General features: G+C 46.2%; 1 protein-coding gene, 1 non-coding gene and 1 pseudogene across 2 annotated transcripts; 2 read left to right on the top strand and 1 right to left on the bottom strand.

The window, feature by feature from the left end:
- The first annotated feature begins 216 nt into the window (after positions 1-216).
- Positions 217-1,924, top strand: LY6D (lymphocyte antigen 6 family member D). Its single transcript, XM_023248307.2, has 3 exons — positions 217-333; positions 1,046-1,144; positions 1,377-1,924. Exons 1-3 carry the CDS (start codon positions 282-284, stop codon positions 1,616-1,618), a joined length of 393 nt encoding a protein of 130 aa, XP_023104075.1. The 5' UTR covers positions 217-281; the 3' UTR covers positions 1,619-1,924.
- A 4,517-nt stretch (positions 1,925-6,441) lies between these two features.
- On the bottom strand, positions 6,442-6,548 carry LOC111558627. The gene has a single exon (XR_002739709.2). It is a non-coding gene; the product is annotated as a U6 spliceosomal RNA (small nuclear RNA).
- Positions 6,549-9,910: 3,362 nt separating this feature from the next.
- LOC105260307 lies at positions 9,911-11,307 on the top strand (annotated as a pseudogene).
- Positions 11,308-19,221: the final 7,914 nt, after the last annotated feature.

Here is a 19,221-nt window from a genome sequence, read left to right as displayed (position 1 = left end):
AGGACGCAGTGAGCTGCAGAGCCAGCGGAGGCCTCTGTCCCTCGCCCGGAGGTGGGGGCAGGGAAGCCCCCTGCCCTGGGGGGCAGGCAGCCAGGGGCAGAGGTCCCTCCAGGTGGCAGGGGAGGCCGCGCTGGGCGGGTGGGTGTGGGCCAGCCAGGGTGGGGCCGGTGGAACGCTACTGCCTGGCCACCTGCCCGTCTTGGTCCCTCCCACCAGCACCTGCCCCAGCTATAAGGCCTCCAGAGAGGAGGGGCCCCCACTGCTCCCGGAGACACCCCAAGATGAAGCCAGGTCTGCTGCTCCTCGTCGCACTGGCGGTAGCCGCGGGGCCAGGTGGGTGAGGGGCAGGGTGCAGGGCTGGGGCGGGTGGGCAGCTTGGGTCTGTGGGACACGCTCTGGAAGCCTGAGGTTACCGGCCTTTGGGCTCAGGGAATCCTGGACTGAATTTCAAACAAAATGAACCATGTCTTAGTGGAATCAGACTTAAAATATCGCAACATCTTCGAATCAGCCCATGGGATCAGACACACAGAGGGAGAGAGGCTGGGAGCGGTGCTGAGATGCCTCCCTTGGGGAAAGACCAATGTTCGGGTCACCCAGCCCCTGACTGTCTGGTCCCCGGGGAAGCCCCTCCTCCCACAGGCTCAGCGTGGTCAGGCTGAAGCCCTGGGCCTTGACTCAGGTCCTCAAGACCACTTCCGCCGGCTGGGGGCAGCCTCTGGCGGGGGCGGGGGGTGGGGTGGGGGGGGCAGCAGTCGTGTCTTGTGAGCTGCTCTTAGCAAGTCTCAGAGCTCTGTGATGTTCCTGGGGAAGGGTCCCCCGTGTACCCAGCACCGCCAGCTCTCTAGACAGGCCCAGCACAGCCCCTCCTCCCGGCACAAGGGGTCCCGGCGTCCCAGGCTCTGGGCAGCCAAGGACTGTCGCCTCCTGCCTCCGGGGAGACAGGAGCCCTGGCAGGGCCTGGGGTGTAGGAGGGGCCTGGCGCGGGTCAGGGGCGGCAGAGGGCTCCGTCCGGACAGTGACCCCTGTGCCCCTCGCCCCCCAGCCCTTGCTCTCCGCTGTCACGTGTGCTCCAGCTCCACCAACTGCGAGAAAGCTCAGGACTGTGCGGCCAGCGCACGCTACTGCAGGACCATAACCAAACGTGAGTGACCCGGGAGCACGGTGCCAGGGAAGGGGGCCCCGCAGGGCACCCCAGAGCTCCGCTCAGGGGCCCCGACGCCGGCAGGCTGGTGGGGACGGGTCGGTGATGGGTCGGCCGGGGGGCGGTGGGGGCCGGGAGCTGGGACTTGGGGTGCTGGGGAGGCCAGACGCAGGGGGGCGGGGCGGGGGGCTGAGAGGCAGCTGCCCAGTCTGACTGTGCCCATCCGTTCCAGTGGAGCCCCTGCTGGGGAACCTGGTGGAGAAGGACTGCGTGGAGTCCTGCACGCCCACGCACAACCTTCAGGGCCAGGTCAGCAGTGGCGTGACGGCCACCCGGTGCTGTCAGGGCGACCTGTGCAACAAGAGCCTGCAGAGCAGCGCCCCCGCCCGCAGCCGGCTCAGCGGCCCCGCCCCCGGCCTGGCGCTGGCCCTCGGCCTCCTCCTCGCCGCCCTCCTCTCGGCCCCCAGCCTGTGACCTGCCCATCCCCTTCCCCTGGGGAATTCCAGGCCCCCCCCCCCCCCCCCCCTCCCCCCCCGTCGCTTCCTCTCCCGGACTGGGAGATTCCACAGCCCCTCCCTCGCCGCCACGACTGGGGAGGTTCCCGCGTCCTGGGCTGGGGGCCCCCTAGGAGGGTCTGGGGCCGCAGCCAGCGAGCTGATGGCCTGGAGCCCCGCCCCCCAGGCGAGGGGATGCACGTGTCCCTTCTGACTTTACATTCATTCTGTTGGGTTTCCATTTTTCTACTTGAACCTCTGCACAGGAATAAATGATCAAAAACCAGTGTGGTTGTGTCTTCCTGTTTTAGGAGTGCAGGGGGGAGGGAGGAGGCCATCCTGCCTCACAGGCCCCCAGGGCCTGGGACTTGTCACCCAGGGCCCGTCTTGGCCTTGTGCAGGACTCCTGAAATACTAGTGTCACCCCCCCCCCCCCCAGAGGAGACACAGCCCTCCCCAGGCATCTTCTCTGCAGCCCCAGGAGAGGACGCTCCTGGGGAGGTTTGGGTAGGGCCACAGGGCAGAAGGCCTGTGACCCAAATGGTCAGAACACACACACACACACACACACACACACACACACACACCTCCACCCTAGGGAGGCTGGCAAAGGGGGCTGTTGAGCTCACCTGGATGCGGTCAACCCAATGTGGGTAAACTTACCTTGGCCCAACTGCCTGGATCTGGGCCCCGCTCCCCGGGTTCCGGGTTTGCTGCCCGGGTCTGGGCAACTGGATCATTGTGTCCCTGTGAGTTCTCAGCACCCCCGCAGATGCCCAAGCAAGCAGCCTGCCCCTTCCTAGGAGGACCAGAGGCTTCGGAGGCCTGCACCCCCTGCCGGGCGGCCACCACCTTCTGAGGCCTCACCTTGGGCTGGACAGAGCCCTGACTTGGGTGCTGGCAAGGAGGGGCCCTGGCTGGCGGGGCCCCTGCAGGGTGCTTGGCTGAGGGACCAGCAGGAGCAGGAGCAGGGACCGGGGAGCCTGAGGGCTCTGGCGCCCAGACCTGCTGGGGGGGGGGCAACGCCTGCTCGGCCTGCCTCTGTGTCTCCATCACATCACCTAAATTAGGAGCTTCACACGGGTGCCACCATCAGCTACACCCACGTCCCCAGCTTTGCCCACGTGTGTCCCGCCCCAACCCCCATGGCTTCGTCACCATCCAACATCTTCTGTCTTTGCTCAGCTCGGTCAGGGCACACCTGAAGTAACGATAAAGTGGACACACCCAGGGTGCACACCGTGATGAGACTTACACGCTCTGTGCCCCTGAAGTCACCTCTACGACCAAGACAGTGAGCAGCCCATCACGGCAAAGCTGCCTGCAACCCCTTTGCGCACCCCCTCTGTCCTCCCCTGCACGCCCCGCCCCTGGCAACCACCGCATGCGCTGTTTGTAACAGAGCTATTCGCCGCCCACCCCCCAAGCCTGGAAACACCCCATGTGCATCAGCCCACGTTTTCTAGAATTGGATAAAATGGAATCTCACAGCACGTACTCTTTGGTCTCGGGTTTCTTTCCTCAGCAGGATCCAGAGACACATCCCTGCTGCGGGGGGCAGGGGGGGGGGGTCTCTGTCATTCACTCCTGCTGCCCACAGGACTCCGTTATACGGCCACATCATGGTCCCTCCACCCACGCACCTGTTGATGGACATCTGGGAGGTTCCCAGGCCTGAGGCCTCATGAGGAATGTCGCTGTGGGCAATCGCCTCTGGTCTTTGCGTGGACAGATGTTTATACCTCGCTTGGGTACAACCCAGGAGTGGAATCCAGGGGCATGTGATAGGGGGATTCTTCCGTCGGAGGGGCCACCAAACTGCTCTCCAAAGAGGCTGCTCTCCCCCATCCCCACTGGCAGCGGAAGAGGGCTCCGGCCACTCCACACACTCGCCGACACAAGGTGCTGTGGGTCCTTAACCGTGGACACTCCGACGGGTGCATCCGTCTGCATGTCCGTCTTGACGCCCTTACCACACTGTTGTGAGTATATTAAGGCCGAAACTCGGGTCGTGTGACGCCTCTACCTTTCACCTTCATTTTCAAAATGGTCTTAGCGATTTTAGATCCTTCGCATTTCCATATGCATTTCAGAGTTAGCCTCCTAGTTTCCTCATGAACAATGCCCTTGGGATATGGGCTGGGACTGCACCTAATCCATAGATCAGTTCAAGGAGAATTTACATCTCATTATTTTTTAATGTTTATTTTTGAGAAAGAGAGAGACACAGAGAGAGAGAGAGAGAGAGAGAGAGAGAGAGAGACCGCACACGAGCACGCATGGGGGAGGGGCAGAGAAAAGGGGAGGACAGAGGATCCAAAGCAGGTTCCATGCTAACAGCAGAGACTCCGATGGGGGGCTTGAATTTACAATCCGTGATATCATGACCTGAGCCAGAGCTGGACACTCAACCAACTGAGCCCCCAGGCACCCCTACGTCGTATTAAGTCTGCTCATCAATGAGGACGGCCTTAGCAATGTATTTCAGCAGTGTTTTGCAGCTTTCAGAGCAAACAGGCTTTACACATCTTTTGTCAACATCATCCCTAAGTATTGCACGGGATGCTCTTTATAAATGGTATTTTCAATGATCAATTGTTGGTTGTAAGAATACAGAAATACAATGAATTTTTTGCTCATTAACCTTTTATTCTGCAACCTTGCTAAACCAACATAGTTTTAGAAGGGTTTTCTTGAGTTGTTTTTTTTTTTTTAATATTTTAAATTATTTATTTTTTTAAATTTACATCCAAGTTAGTTAGCATAGAGTGTATAATGATTTCAGGAGTAGATTCCAGTGATCTATCCCCTGTGTGTAACACCCAGTGCTCATCCCCAAAAGTGTCCTCCTTAATGCCCCTCACCCATTTAGCCCATCCCCCCTCCCACAACCCCTCCAGCAACCCTCAGTTTGTTTTCTGTATTTAAGAGTCTCTTATGGTTTGTTCCCCTCCCTGATTTTATATTATTTTTGCTTCCTTTTCTTTATGTTCATCTGTTTTGTATCTTAAATTCCACCTATGAGTGAAGTCATGATTTTTGTCTTTCTCTGACTAATTTCACTTAGCATAATACCCTCAAGTTCCATCCACATAGTTGCAAATGGCAAGATTTCATTCATTTTGATTGCCGAGTAATACTCCATTGTATATATAAACCACATCTTCTTTATCCATTCATCCATCAATGGACATTTGGGCTCTTTCCATACTTTGGCTATTGTTGATAGTGCTGCTATAAACACTGGGGTACATGTGTCCCTTCAAAACAGCACACCTGTATCCCTTGGATAAATGCCTAGCAGTGCAATTGCTGGGTCATAGGGTAGTTCTATATTTTTTTTCAATATATGAAGTTTATTGTCAAATTGGTTTCCATACAACACCCAGTGCTCATCCCAAAAGGTGCCCTTCTCAATACCCATCACCCACCCCCCCCTCCCACCCCCCATCAACCCTCAGTTTGTTCTCAGTTTTTAAGAGTCTCTTATGCTTTGGCTCTCTCCCACTCTAACCTCTTTTTTTTTCCTTCCCCTCCCCCATGGGTTTCTGTTAAGTATCTCAGGATCCACATAAGAGTGAAACCATATGGTATCTGTCTTTCTCTGTATGGCTTATTTCACTTAGCATAACACTCTCCAGTTCCATCCATGTTGCTACAAAGGGCCATATTTCATTCTTTCTCATTGCCACGTAGTACTCCATTGTGTATATAAACCACAATTTCTTTATGCATTCATCAGTTGGTGGACATTTAGGCTCTTTCCATAATTTAGCTATTGTTGAGAGTGCTGCTATAAACATTGGGGTACAAGTGCTCCTATGCATCAGTACTCCTGTATCCCTTGGGTAAATTCCTAACAGTGCTATTGCTGGGTCATAGGGTAGGTCTATTTTTAATTTTTTGAGGAACCGCCACACTGTTTTCCAGAGTGGCTGCACCAATTTGCATTCCCACCAACAGTGCAAGAGGGTTCCCGTTTCTCCACATCCTCGCCAGCATCTATAGTCTCCTGATTTGTTCATTTCGGCCACTCTGACTGGCGTGAGGTGATATCTGAGTGTGGTTTTGATTTGTATTTCCCTGATGAGGAGCGACATTGAGCATCTTTTCATGTGCCTGTTGGCCATCCGGATGTCTTCTTTAGAGAAGTGTCTATTCATGTTTTCTGCCCATTTCTTCACTGGATTATTTGTTTTTCGGGTGTGGAGTTTGGTGAGCTCTTTATAGATTTTGGATACTAGCCCTTTGTCCGATATGTCGTTTGCAAATATCTTTTCCCATTCCATCGGTTGCCTTTTAGTTTTGTTGGTTGTTTCCTTTGCTGTTCACAAGCTTTTATCTTCATAAGGTCCCAGTAGTTCATTTTTGCTTTTAATTCCCTTGCCTTTGGGGATGTGTCAAGTAAGAAATTGCTATGGCTGAGGTCAGAGAGGTCTTTTCCTGCTTTCTCCTCTAGGGTTTTGATGGTTTCCTGTCTCATATTCAGGTCCTTTATCCATTTTGAGGTTATTTTTGTGAATGGTGTGAGAAAGTGGTCTAGTTTCAATCTTCTGCATGTTGCTGTCCAGTTCTCCCAGCACCATTTGTTAAAGAGACTGTCTTTTTTCCATTGGATATTCTTTCCTGCTTTGTCAAAGATGAGTTGGCCATACATTTGTGGGTCTAGTTCTGGGGTTTCTATTCTATTCCATTGGTCTATGGGTCTGTTTTTGTGCCAATACCATGCTGTTTTGATGATTACAGCTTTGTAGTAGAGGCTAAAGTCTGGGATTGTGATGCCTCCTGCTTTGGTCTTCTTCAAAAAATATGGAACACTTCACAAATTTGCGTGTCATCCTTGCGCAGGGGCCATGCTAATCTTCTCTGTATCGTTCCAATTTTAGTATATGTGCTGCCGAAGCTAGCACAGGGTAGTTCTATTTTTAATTTCTTGAGGAGCCTGCATACTCTTTTCTAGAGTGGCTATACCAGTTTGTATTCCCACCAGAAGTGCAAATGAGATCCTCTTTCTCTGCATCCTTGCCAACATCTGTTGTTTCCTCAGTTGTTAATTTTAGCCATTCTGACAGGTGTGAGGTGGTATCTCAATGTGGTTTCGATTTGTATTTCCCTGATGATGAATGATGTTGATTATTTTTTGATGTGTCTTTTGGCCATCTGGATGTCTTCTTTGGAAAAGAGTCTATTCATGTCTTTTGCCCATTTCTTCACTGGATTATTTCGGTTTTGGGGGGGTGTTGAGTTTGATAAGTTCTTTATAGATTTTGGATACTAACTCTTTATTTGCTATGTCATTTGCAAATATCTTCTCCCATTCTGTCGGTTGCCTTTTAGTTTTGCTAATTGTTTCCTTTGCTGTGCAGAAGGTTTTTATTTTGATGAGGTCCCAGTAGTTCATTTTTGCTTTTGCTTCCCTTGCCTCCAGAGACGTGTTGAGTAAGAAGTTGCTGTGGCCAAGGTCAAAGAGGTTTTTGCCTGCTTTCTTCTCGAGGATTTTGATGGCTTCTTGTCTTACGTTTAGGCCTTTCATCCATTTTGAGTTTATTTTTGTGTCTGCTGTAAGAAAGTGGTCCAGGTTCGTTCTTCTGCATGTCGCTGCCCAGTTTTCCCAACACCACTTGCTGAAGAGACTGTCTTTATTCCATCGGATATTCTTTCCTGCTTTGTCAAAGATTAGTTGGTCATATGTTTGTGGGTCCATCTCTGGGTTCTCTATTCTGTTCCATTGATCTGAGTGTCTGTTCTTGTGCTGGTACCATACTGTCTTGATGATGACAGCTTTGTAGTACAGCTTGAAGTCTGGGATTGTGATGCCTCCAGCTTTGGTTTTCTTTTTCAGGATTGCTTTGGCTATCCGGGGTCTTTTGTGGTTCCATACAAATCTTAGGATTGTTTGTTCTAGCTCCGTGAAGAATGCTGGTGTTATTTTGATAGGGATTGCATGAATATGTAGATTGCTTTGGGTAGTGTTGACATTTTCACAATATTTCTTCTTCCAATCCATGAGCATGGATGTTTTTCATTGTGTGTGTGTGTGTGTGTGTCTTCTTCAATTTCTCTCATAAGTTTTCTATAGTTTTCAACGTAAAGATTTTTCACTTCTTTGGTTAGGTTTATTTCTAGGTATTTTATGGGTTTGGGTGCAATTGTAAATTGGACCAATTCCTTGATTTCTCTTTCTGCTGCTTCATTATTGGTGTATTCGAATGCAACTGATTTCTGTGCATTGATTTTATATCCTGTGACTTCGCTGAATTCATGGATTGGGTCTAGCAGTTTTTTGGTGGAGTCTTTTAGGTTTTCCACATAAAGTATCATGTCATTGGTAAAGAATGAAAGTTTGACTTCCTCCTGGCTGATTTGGATGCTTTTTATTTCTTTGTGTTGTCGATTGCTGAGGCCAAGACTTCCAATACTAAGTTGAATAACAGTGGCAAGAATGGACATCCCTGTCTTGTTCCTGACCTTAGGGGGGAAAGCTCTCAGTTTTTCCCCACTGAGGATGATATTAGCTGTGGGTCTTTCATATATGGCTTTTATGATCTTGAGGTATGATCCTTCTATCCATAGTTTCTTGAGGGTTTTTGTCAAGAATGGATGGTGTATTTTGTCAAATGCTTTTTCTGCATCTATTGAGAGGATCATGTGGTTCTTAATCTTTCTTTTATTAATGTGATGTATCACACTGATTGATTTGTGGATATTGAACCAGCCCTGCATCCCAGTAATAAATCCCACTTGGTCATGGTGAATAATTCTTTTAATGTATTGTTGGATCCAGTTGGCTAGTATCTTGTTGAGAATTTTTGCATCCGTGTTCATCAGGGAAATTGGTGTGTAGTTCTTTTTAGTGGGGCCTTTGTCTGGTTTTGGAATCAAGGTAATGCTGGTCTTATAGAATGTGGTTGGAAGTTTTCCTTCCATTCCTGTTTTTTGCAACAGCTTCAAAAGAATAGGTGTTAACTCTTCTTTAAATATTTGGTAGCGTTCCCCTGGAAAGCCATCTGACCCTGGACTCTTGTTTGTTGGGAGATTTTTGGTTACTGATTGAATTTCTTCACTGGTTATGGGTTTGCTCAAATTTCCTATTTCTTCCTGTTTCAGTTTTGGTAGTTTACATGTTTCTATGGATTTGTCCCTTTCTTCCAGATTTCCCAATTTGTTGGCATATAATTGCTCATAATATTCCCTTATTATTGTTTGTGTTTCTGTAGTGTTGGTTAGGATCTCTCCTCTTTCATTCGTGATTTTATTTATCTGGGTCCTTTCCATTATATTTTTGATCAGTTTGGCTAGGGGATTATCAATTTCATTAATTCTTCAAAGCACCAGCTCCTGGTTTCATTGATCTGTTCTGTTCTGTTTGTTTGTTTGTTTTCGATAGCATTGATTTATGCTCTAATCTTTATTATTTCCTGTATTCTGCTGCTTTGGGACTTTATTTGCTGTTCTTTTTCCAGCTTCTTTAGGTGTAAGGTTAGGTTGTGTATCTGAGACCTTTCTTCCTTCTTTAGGAAGGCCTGGATTGCTGTATACTTTCCTCTTATGACTGCCTTTGCTGGATCCCAGAGGTTTTGGGCTGTCGTGTTTTCATGTTCATTGGTTTCCATGTACTTTTAAATTTCCTCTTTAATTTCTTGGTTCACCCATTCATTCTTTAGTAGGATGTTCTTTAATCTCCAAGTATTCGTTGTCTTTCCAAGTTTTTTCTTGTGGTTGATTTCAAGTTTCATAGTGTTGTGGTCTGAAAATATGCACAGTATGATCTTGGTCTTTTTATACTTGTTGGGGGCTGATTTGTATCCCAGTATCTGATCTATTCTAGAGAACGTTCCACATGCACTCGAGAAGAATGTGTGACCACTGCTTTAGGATGAAATGTTCTGAATATATCTGTTAAGTCCATCTGGTTCAGTGTGTCAATCAAAGCCATTGTTTCCTTGTTGATTTTCTGCTTAGGTAATCTGTCCATTGTTGCAAGGGGGTGTTGAAGTCCCCTACTATTATTTTATTATCATCAATGAGTTTCTTTATGTTTGTGATTAATTGATTTATATATTTGGGTGTTCCACGTTGGGGGGATAAATGTTTACAACTGTTAGATCTTTTGGTGGCTAGACCCCTTAATTATGATATAATGCCTTTCTTCATCTCTTGTTAGAGTCTTTGCTTTAAAATCTAGTTTGTCTGATTTGAGTATGGCTACTTCAACTTTATTTGTTGACCATTAGCATGACAGATGGTTCTCCATCCTCTTACTTTCAATCTGAAGGTGCTTTAGGTCTAAAATGGGTCTCTTGGCTTTCTGCCTGTGGACGCCACGGAGTAATCATCATGAAAGTCTCCTCTCCCACCACCGTCATGTCTAAGTCAGAGTCTCCCAAAGAGCCTGAACAGCTGTGGAAGCTTTTTGTCGGAGGTTTGAGCTTTGAAACAACCGATGAGAGTCTGAGGAGCCATTTTGAGCAATGGGGAACACTTACAAACTGTGTGGTAATGAGAGATCCAAACACCAAGTGCTCCAGAGGCTTTGGATTTGTCACCTATGCCACTGTGGAAGAGGTGGATGCAGCCATGAATGCAGGGCCACACAAGGTGGATGGAAGAGTTGTAGAACCAAAGAGGGCTGTTTCATTTCGAGAGAAGATTCTCAAAGACCTGGTGCCCACTTCACTGTGAAAAAGATTTATGTCAGTTGCATTAAAGAAGACACTGAAGAACGTCATCTAAGAGATTATTTTGAACAGTATGGGAAAATGGAAGTGATTGAAATCATGACTGACCGAGGCAGAGGCAAAAAGAGAGGCTTTGCTTTTATAACATTTGATGACCATGACTCTGTAGACAAGACTGTCATTCAGAAATTCCATACTGTGAATGGCTACAACTGTGAAGTAAGGAAAGCTTTATCTAAGCAAGAGATGGCTCGTGCTTCCTCCAGCCAAAGAGGTTGAAGTGGTCCTGGGAACTTTGGTGGTGGTCGTGGAGGTGATTTTGGTGGGAGTGACAACTTTGGCTGTGGAGGAAACTTCAGTGGGTGAGGTGGCTTTGGTGGCAGTTGAGATAGTGGTAGATATGGTGGCAGTGGGGATGGCTATAATGGATTTGGTAACAATGAAAGCAGCTTTGGAGGTGGTGGAAGCTGTAATGATTTTGGCAACTACAACAATCAATCTTCAAGTTTTGGGCCCATGAAGAGAGGAAATTTTGGAGGCAGAAGCTCTGGCCCCTAAGGTGGTGGAGGCCAATACTTTGCCAAACCACAAAACCAAGGTATCTATGGCGGTTCCAGCAGCAGCAGTAGCTATGGCAGTGGTAGAAGGTTTTAATTACTGCCAGGAAACAAAGCTTAGCAGGAGAGGAGAGCCAGAGAAGTGACAGGGAGGCTACAGGTTACAACAGATTTGTGAACTCAGCCAAGCACAGTGGTGGCAGGCCCTAGCTGCTACAAAGAAGACACGTTTTAGACAACACTCATGTATATGGGCAAAAAACTCGAGGACTGTATTTGTGACTAATTGTATAACAGGTTATTTTAGTTTCTGTTCTGTGGAAAGTGTAAAGCATTCCAACAAAGGCTTTTAACGTAGTTTTTTTTTTTTTGCACCCATGCTGTTGATTGCTAAATGTAATAGTCTGATCATGACGCTGAATAAATGTGTCTTTAAAATAATAATAATAATAAATAAAATGTGTCTCTTGTAAGCAGCTTATAGATGGGTCTTGATTTCTTATCCATTCTGATACCCTATGTCTTTTGATTGGAGCACTTAGTCCATTGACATTTAGAGTGATTACTGAGAGATATGAATTTAGTGTCATTGTATTGCCTGTAGAGTTGGAGTTTCTGGAGATGTTCTCTGGTCCTTTCTAGTCTTTATTGATTTCAGTCTTTTTTGTTTTGTTTTGTCTTTTCTCCACTCATCAAATTCCCCTTAAAATTTCTTGCAGGACTGGTTTAGATTTCCTTTAGTTTTTGTTTGTCTGGGAAACACTTTCTCTCTCCTATTTTGAATGAGAGCCCTTTGTGGACAAAGAATTCTTGGCCGTATATTTTTCCAATTCAACACGTTGAATGTACCTGCCACTCCTTTCTGGCCTGCCAAGTTTCTGTGGATAGGTCTGCTGCAAACCTGACCTGCCTTCCATTATAGGTTAAGGACTTTTTTTCCCCTTGCTGCTTTCATAATTCTTTCCTTGTGTATGTATTTTGTGACTTTGACTATGATGTGCTTTTAGGATTGTCAGTTTTTGTTGAATCTAATAGGAGTTCTCTGTGCTTTTTGGATTTTGATGTCTGTGTCTTTCCCCAGATTAGGAAAGTTTTCTGCTATAATTTGCTCACATAAACCTTCTGCCCCTTTTTCTCTCTCTTCATCTTCTGTGACTCCTATGATTTGTATGTTATTCCTTTTTTTTAAGAGAGAGAGAGAGAGAGAGAGAGAGAGAGAGAGAGAGAAAGAGAACAAGCACATAAGCTAGGAGATGGCAGAAGGAGAAAGAGACAGAATCTTTTTTATTTTATTTTTAACGTTTATTTATTTTTGAGAGATGGGGGAGAGGAGCAGAGAGAGAGTGAGACACAGCACAGAGCCAGACATGGGGTTTGAACTCATGAACCAGGAGATCATGACCTGAGTCGAAGTTGGAAGTTTAACCTACTGAGCCACCCAGGTGCCCCTGGATGTTATTCCTTTTTAATGAGTCACTGAGTTCTCTAATTCTTTTATTGTGCTCTTTTGCCTTAGTTTTCCTCTTTTTTTTCTGCTTCATTATTCTCCATAATTTTGTCTTCTATATTGCAGATTTGCTGTTCTGCTTCATCCATACTTGCCACTGTGGCATCCATTCAAGATTGCATCTCAGTTATAGCATTTTTAGTTTCTTCCTGACTAGATTTTATTCCTCTTATCTCCACAGAAAGGGATTCTGTGCCTGTTTCAACCTCAGCTAGTATTCTTATTATCATATTTCTAAATTCTAGTCCAGACATCTTGCTTATATCTGTGTTGATTAAGCCCCTGGCTGTCATTTCTTCTTGTTCTTTCTTTTGGGGTGAATTCCGTCATTTTGTCATTTTGGCAGAAGAAAAAGAAGTAATAAAATAAAAAATTAAAATAAAAAAATTAAAAACAACACAAAAAGTCAAATAAAGGAAGCTAGATCCTAGGTGTGTTTTGGTCTGGTTGTTGAAAGAAGCTTGTTAGAATAGAGAAAAAAGTAAAGAAAAAGAAAAGAACAAAAAGAAAGAAAAATGTAAGAAAACATTTAAAATTTAAAAAGTATATAATAAAATAGAATAAAATGAAATGAAGAAAGTGAAATAGAATAAAAATTTACAAAAAAATTAAAAACAGTAAAAAGAATTTTAAAAAAATTAAAGAAAACAAAAAATGATTTCTCTCTTTCTATATCCAAGAAAAAGAAAAGACAAAGAAAAAAACCAATTTAAACAAAGACAGAAACAAAAAACAAACAAAAACAGATAGATGAACCAGCAAACAGAATGAACCCCAAATGATGTTGTATCCAGTTTCCCCTAGAACTGAAACCATGAAGCACTCTATAGTCCATACACTAAGCAGGTGGAGAGACTCGTTCTGGTCCTCTAGGGCATGTGCTTGGAGGTCGCATTTGGGTGGGACTTGGTGTAATGGCTCCCCGTTCTCCACTAGGTGGCACTGCTTAGCTTACTGGGGTGGATCAAGTTGTGCATGCATATGTGCATGGGCTGGAGAGGTGGAAATGGCTTCACCCAGCTTCCTAGTCTCTGGCACAGTAACTCTGTGCTCTCACTGACCCTCAATCAAGCACCCCTCTTTTGTCTTTGGCTTCCGTCTACTCCTCACTTTTATTCTGTCCACATCAGCCTGGGAGGCTGGGAGGTGGCACCTCCCTCCTGAATTTTATCTCAGATGGGGCTGTGTTTCCCAATCCCTCACTTCTGAGAACCCTGCGGCTTGGACCTGGTCCAACCCTCTCATTGAGCAAAGGCCGGGTGCCAGCTTGCCCCAGAGAACATTTGTGCAGAGGTTCAGAGGTGACGGTAACCACAACACGTGGCAGGCACCAGGTTTCACTGCACCCTGGCGTCTTTGTGCCAGTACCAGCAAAGGTGGCTGTTCTCCGAGTCCACTGGGACCCTTGCCTGTGGGGAGGCTGTATGGCCTCTACCAAATGCCCTCCAAGCAGGGGAACCTCTTCTCCCCATGTGGCCCAAGGACCCCGAGGACCTCAAGGACCTCGCTGCCTGCTCCTGGGGATTCGGCCTTCCCACCAGAGCACCCTCAGGTATTGAGCTGTGGAATTTCTGACTCTGCTCTCCCCTGTTTATGGAGTTTAACAGTATTAAAACCCTCTCCTTTCTCCTTTTCTTCTTCAGTCACTTGTGGGTGTTTCCACTCTTTCTCTTTCTCTCCAGCTACTTTTGGGGGGAGTGCTTTTCCTGTACTTTCCCCCATTTTTCTGTCCTCTCTCCACAAATACAGCTCCCTACCCTCCAGGGCTTCTCTCTCCCCCAGTTCACTTCTCTGCGCCGTGTCCCTGCTGAGTTCTGTGGCTCAAGTTATGCGGAGTGTTGTGTTAATCCTCAGATCAATTTCCTAAGTGTGCAAAATGGTTTGGTGCTGATCTAGCTGTGTTTCAGGGACCAGACAAGCTGAAAACGTCTATGCTGCTCCGCCATCTTGAAAAACTGGGTCCCTAAAATTTTCTATGTTGAACAGGCCTGTCATCTGAAAAATAGGGGCAGTTTTATTTCCCTTCAAATCTTTGTGTTTTTTATCTCTTTGTCTTGCCTCATTTCACGGATGGGCTTCCAGTACGCAGCTGAATAAGAACCATCAGAGGCCCCCACTCTGCTCCTGCTGTTGGAGGATAGAGTTCAGTCTTTCCAAACTGAATATATTAGCTGTAGGATTTCCGTGGATGCCTTTATCAGGCTAGGGCAGTTCCCTCCTATTCCTAGTTTGTTGAGAGGTTGGTTTGTTTAATCAGAAATGGATGTTAGATTTTGTCAAATGTTTTTCCCAAATCTATGCAGATGGTCGTCTTGTGGATATCGTGAATCACACTCATCGATATTCAGATGTTAAACCAGCATTGTGCTTTGTCATTTTGTATTTCCTTTTCTCTATTATTGGATTCATTTGCCATACTTTTGTTCATAACTTTTACAGCTAAGTCTGTGAGAGATGCTGGTCTATAGTTTTTTTTCTTATAATGTCTGTGTCAGGTTTGGTTATCAGGGCCATGGTGGCCTCCTAATCAGTGGGTCCTGATTTTCCAGAAATGGTTGTGGAGAATCAGTATTATTCTTCCTTTAAATGCTTTGTAGAATTCACTGGAGTTTTGTGGGGGGAGGGAGCTTTTAAACTACAAATCCCATTTCTTCAAAAGATAGAGGGATAATAAGTTATGTCTTTCCTCTTGAGTGAGCACTGCTGGCTTGTGCCTGTGAGGGGGCTGTTCCACGTCACCTAAGTTGTAAGATGTATTGGCATAATGCGGTTATGACTTGTCACGATGCCCCCTTTCTCATTCCTGCTCTGTGCTTGGCCTCATCTCTTTCTTTTTGATCAGTCTGGCCAGAGGTTTAAAAATTGTAGTGATATTCTCAAAGAATCAGCTTTTGGTTTGCTTGATCTTCCCCATAGTCTTTCTTTCTCTGTGTCATCGATTTGTGCGTGTGGGCTCTTACTGTTGTTATTCCCTTTATTTTGCTTCCGTGGGCTTTGCTTTTCTCTTCTCATTCTGGTTTCTGAAGGTGGGGTGGAGGTCGTCCTGTTGGGACCTTTCTGGTTTTCTAATGTGAGCACTGGTGCTGACACTTCCTTTCCGAAGCTGCTGTAGCTGCACCTGACTTTGCTGTATTGTGTTTTCACTTTTGTTGGACTGGAAATTTTTCTAATTTCCTTTCAAATTTCTCCTTCGACCCACAGGTTATTTATTTATTTATTTATTTAATGAACATAATTTATTGTCAAATTGGCTTACATACAACACCCAGTGGTCATCCCAAGTGCCCTCCTCAATGCCCATCACCCATTTTCCCTTCTCCCCCACCCACCCCCCCCCCATCCACCCTTAGTTTGTTCTCTATATTTAATAGTCTCTTGTGGTTTGCCTCCTCCTTCTCTGTTCGTATCTATTTTTTCCCCTTCCCCTTCCCCTTCCCCCATGGTCTTCTGTTAAGTTTCTCAAGTTCCACATATCAGTGAAAACCTATGATATCTGTCCTTCTCTGACTAACTTATTTCACTTAGCATAATACCCTCCAGTTCCATCCATGTTGCTGCTGGCAGGATTTCATTCTTTCTCATGGCCAAGTAGTATTCCATTGTATGTATAAACCACATCTTCTTTATCCATTCATCAGTTGATGGACACTTAGGCTCTTTCCGTATTTGGCTATTGTTGAAAGTGTTGTTATAAACATTGGGGTACATGTGTCCCTAGGCATCAGCACTCCTGTATCCCTCGGGTAGATTCCTAGCAGTGTTATTGCTGGGTCATAGGATAGTTCTATTTTTAATTTTTTGAGAAAGCTCCACTCTGTTTCCCAGAGCAGTTGCACCAGTTTGCCTTCCCATCAGCAGGGCAAGAGGGTTTCTGCTTCTCCACATCCTCGCCAGCATCTGTTGTTTCCTGATTTGTCCATTTTAGCCACTTTGATTGGTGTGAGGTGGTATCTCAGTGTGGCTTTGATTATTTATTTCCCTGATGATGAGTGACATTGAGCATCTTTTCATGTGTCTGTTGGCCATCCGGATGTCTTCTTTGGAAAAGTGTCTATTCGTGTCTTCAGCCCATTTCCTCACTGGATTATTTGTTTTTTGGGTGTTGAGTTTGGTAAGTTCTTTATAGATTTTGGATACTAGCCCTTTATCCGATATGTCATTTGCAAATATCTTCTCCTATTCCATCGGTTGCCTTTTAGTTTTGCTGGTTGTTTCCTTCTCTGTGCAGAAGGTTTTTATGTTGATGAGGTCAATTGTTCATTTTTGCTTTGGTTTCCCTTGCCTTTGGAGATCTGTTGAGTAAGAAATTGCTGTGGCTGAGGTCAAAGAGGTTGTTGTCTGCTTTCTCCTCTAAGGTTTTGATGGTTTCCTGTCTTAGGTTTAGGTCTTTCATCCATTTTGAGTTTATTTTTGTGTATGGTGTAAGAAGGTGGTCTAATGTCATTCCTCTGCACTTTGCTGTCCAGTTCTCCCAGCAACCCCATAGATTAGTTAGAAATGTGTTGCCCAGTTTCTAAATATTTGAGGGAGCTTACAAATATTTTTCTGTTCTCAGGATCTAATTGAATCCCACTGTTGTCTAAAGAAACCGTTCGTATGGTTTCAATCCTTGTAAATGCATTGAGTTGTGTCTCACGGCCCAGAGCACAGGTCATTTTGGCAAATGCTCTGTGCATACTCCGAAAGGTGTGTACCCCCAGCAGGACATCAACCAGGCCACGCTGGGTGGTCGTGCTGCTCACTTCCCCTCTGTCCTTAGGATTGTGTCCACTTCTGCCCTGGGACGTTGAGAAAGGAGTGTTGAAACCTCTGTAATCCCAATCTTCCTCTGCTCTCTTCAGTTCTACCAGGCTACTGTACTTCATGTGTTTGAAGTTCAATTGTTAGGGGCATAAACACTTAGGGTTGCTCTGTCCCCTACATAACCCATCAAGGTTATGTAGTGTCCCCATTCCTTGCTGGTTATATTCTCCACTCCAAAACCCACTTTGATATCAATATGGCCACTCTTGCTTTCTTTTAATCAGCGTTAACATCGGTGCCTCTTTCTCTTTGACTTCAGCCTGTTCGTGTCTGTATACGTATAGTGGGCTCCTTGAGGACAGCACACACGTGGCTCTGTCTCTGTTCCTCACTGAGAGTTTCGACCACAGGGTGGGGTTCGGGTGCAGGTGGCTTTGAGTCTCTTCTCCCATTGTCTTCTCCTTGACCCCATGCTTTTTCCCTCTCCCCCTTCCTCTGCCTTCTCTTTGACGAACAGATTACTTTTTTCTGATTCCATTTTATCTCTTTGTTCTCTCTCTCTCTCTCTCTCTCTCTCTCTCTCTGCAGTTGCTTTAGTGTTCATAGTGCACATCTTTAATTTATTACAGTCTGTGTTCAAGAACTGTGCCGTTTCACATGCAGGCAATAAACTCACAACAGTGCACTTCCTTCTCTCGTCTGGGGCTGTGAGTGCTACCACTGTCACCCAATTTACTTCAACATTTGCTAAAGATCTCTTAATATATTGTTACTACTTGTGCTCTAAGCAGCCAATTATCTTCTAAAGTCATTTAAAAATAAGACCTGGGTGGCTCAGTCGGTTGAGTGTCCAATTTCAGCTGAGGCCATGATCTCACCATTCATGGGTTCGAGCCCCACATCAGGCTCTGTGCTGACAGCTCAGAGCCTGGAACCTGCTGCGGATTCTGTGTCTCTCTCGATCTCTGCCCCTCCCCCACTCACGCTCTGTGTCTCTCTCAAAAATAATAAACATTAATAATAATAATAATAATAATAATAAAGTCATTTAAAAATAAGACGAGTACCTTCTTTTTCCCATTTCTGGTGTTCTCCATTCCTCTGTGTGGATGTGTGTGGGCGCCGCATAATTTCCTTCTGCCTGCGGGACCCCCCCCCCACTCCACTGCCCTGCAGGAGGGCTCTGCAGCCGCCCCTCTGGCATTTCCAAGTGGGCGATGCTGCCCTGTCTGCTTTGGGTTTTCTGTCTTCTTCGCTCGAAGGCTGGTCACCCTGGCCGTTGCGCGCAGTCTGCCAGGCCCCCAGCGTTTCCTCTTTGTCGCTGCCACGGCACCTGCACAGGGGATGCTTTGGCTTAGTTTTCTTCATATTTCTTGTGCTTGGGGTTCATTGAGTTTCTGGGTTCCATGGGTGTACAGTTTTTAACGAATTCGGAAAAATTTGGCCATTGTGTCTTTGAAAACCTTTTTCTCTTCCTCGCCTCTCCTGGGACTCCAGCGACACACAGACCCCCACTGTGCTGTCCCTTTTCATTCTTTGTGTCCTGGGACCCTCTTCCTCATGCTTAGTCTTCAAGTCCGCTGATCTGTGCCCCGCAGACCCAAGTGGGCTGTTAACCCCACCCGGCTATTTTTCCATCTTTAGAAGCTCCGTTTGTGTTTTCTCTGTTTCCCGAGGCTCCCCGACACAGCCGTGCCCTCCTCTGTCTGCTTGAATATGGGAAATACAGTGTTTCTTTTCATGTGCTTGCCCATGGACACGACCAGCGGTGGCGCTCATGGCTCTAAGGACTGTCTTCTCCCCACCACGGGTCACCTTTCCCTCCTTTCTGGCATGCCTGCTGGGGTTTTCAATTGAGTGTCAGATACTTAATTAGATGAAATTTACATTGTAAGATGCTGGCTTATTTTCTCTTTTAAATAATGTTGGGTTCTGTCTCAGGATGCAATCAAGTTAGTGGAGACGATTGGACCCTTTCAAGACTTGCTCTTATGCTCGGTCAGGTGGAACTCAGTGTGATCTGTAATCTAGGCCCAAGCAGGCCCCACGATTAGGGCAGTTTCCTTCTGAGCACTCTGTCCGGTGGCCCCAACTTTCA

This window comes from Felis catus, chromosome F2, assembly GCF_018350175.1.
Source record: "Felis catus isolate Fca126 chromosome F2, F.catus_Fca126_mat1.0, whole genome shotgun sequence".
Lineage (NCBI taxonomy): Eukaryota > Metazoa > Chordata > Mammalia > Carnivora > Felidae > Felis > Felis catus.
Note: the sequence above shows the minus strand (reverse complement) of the source record. Positions and strands in the feature narration are given on the sequence as shown.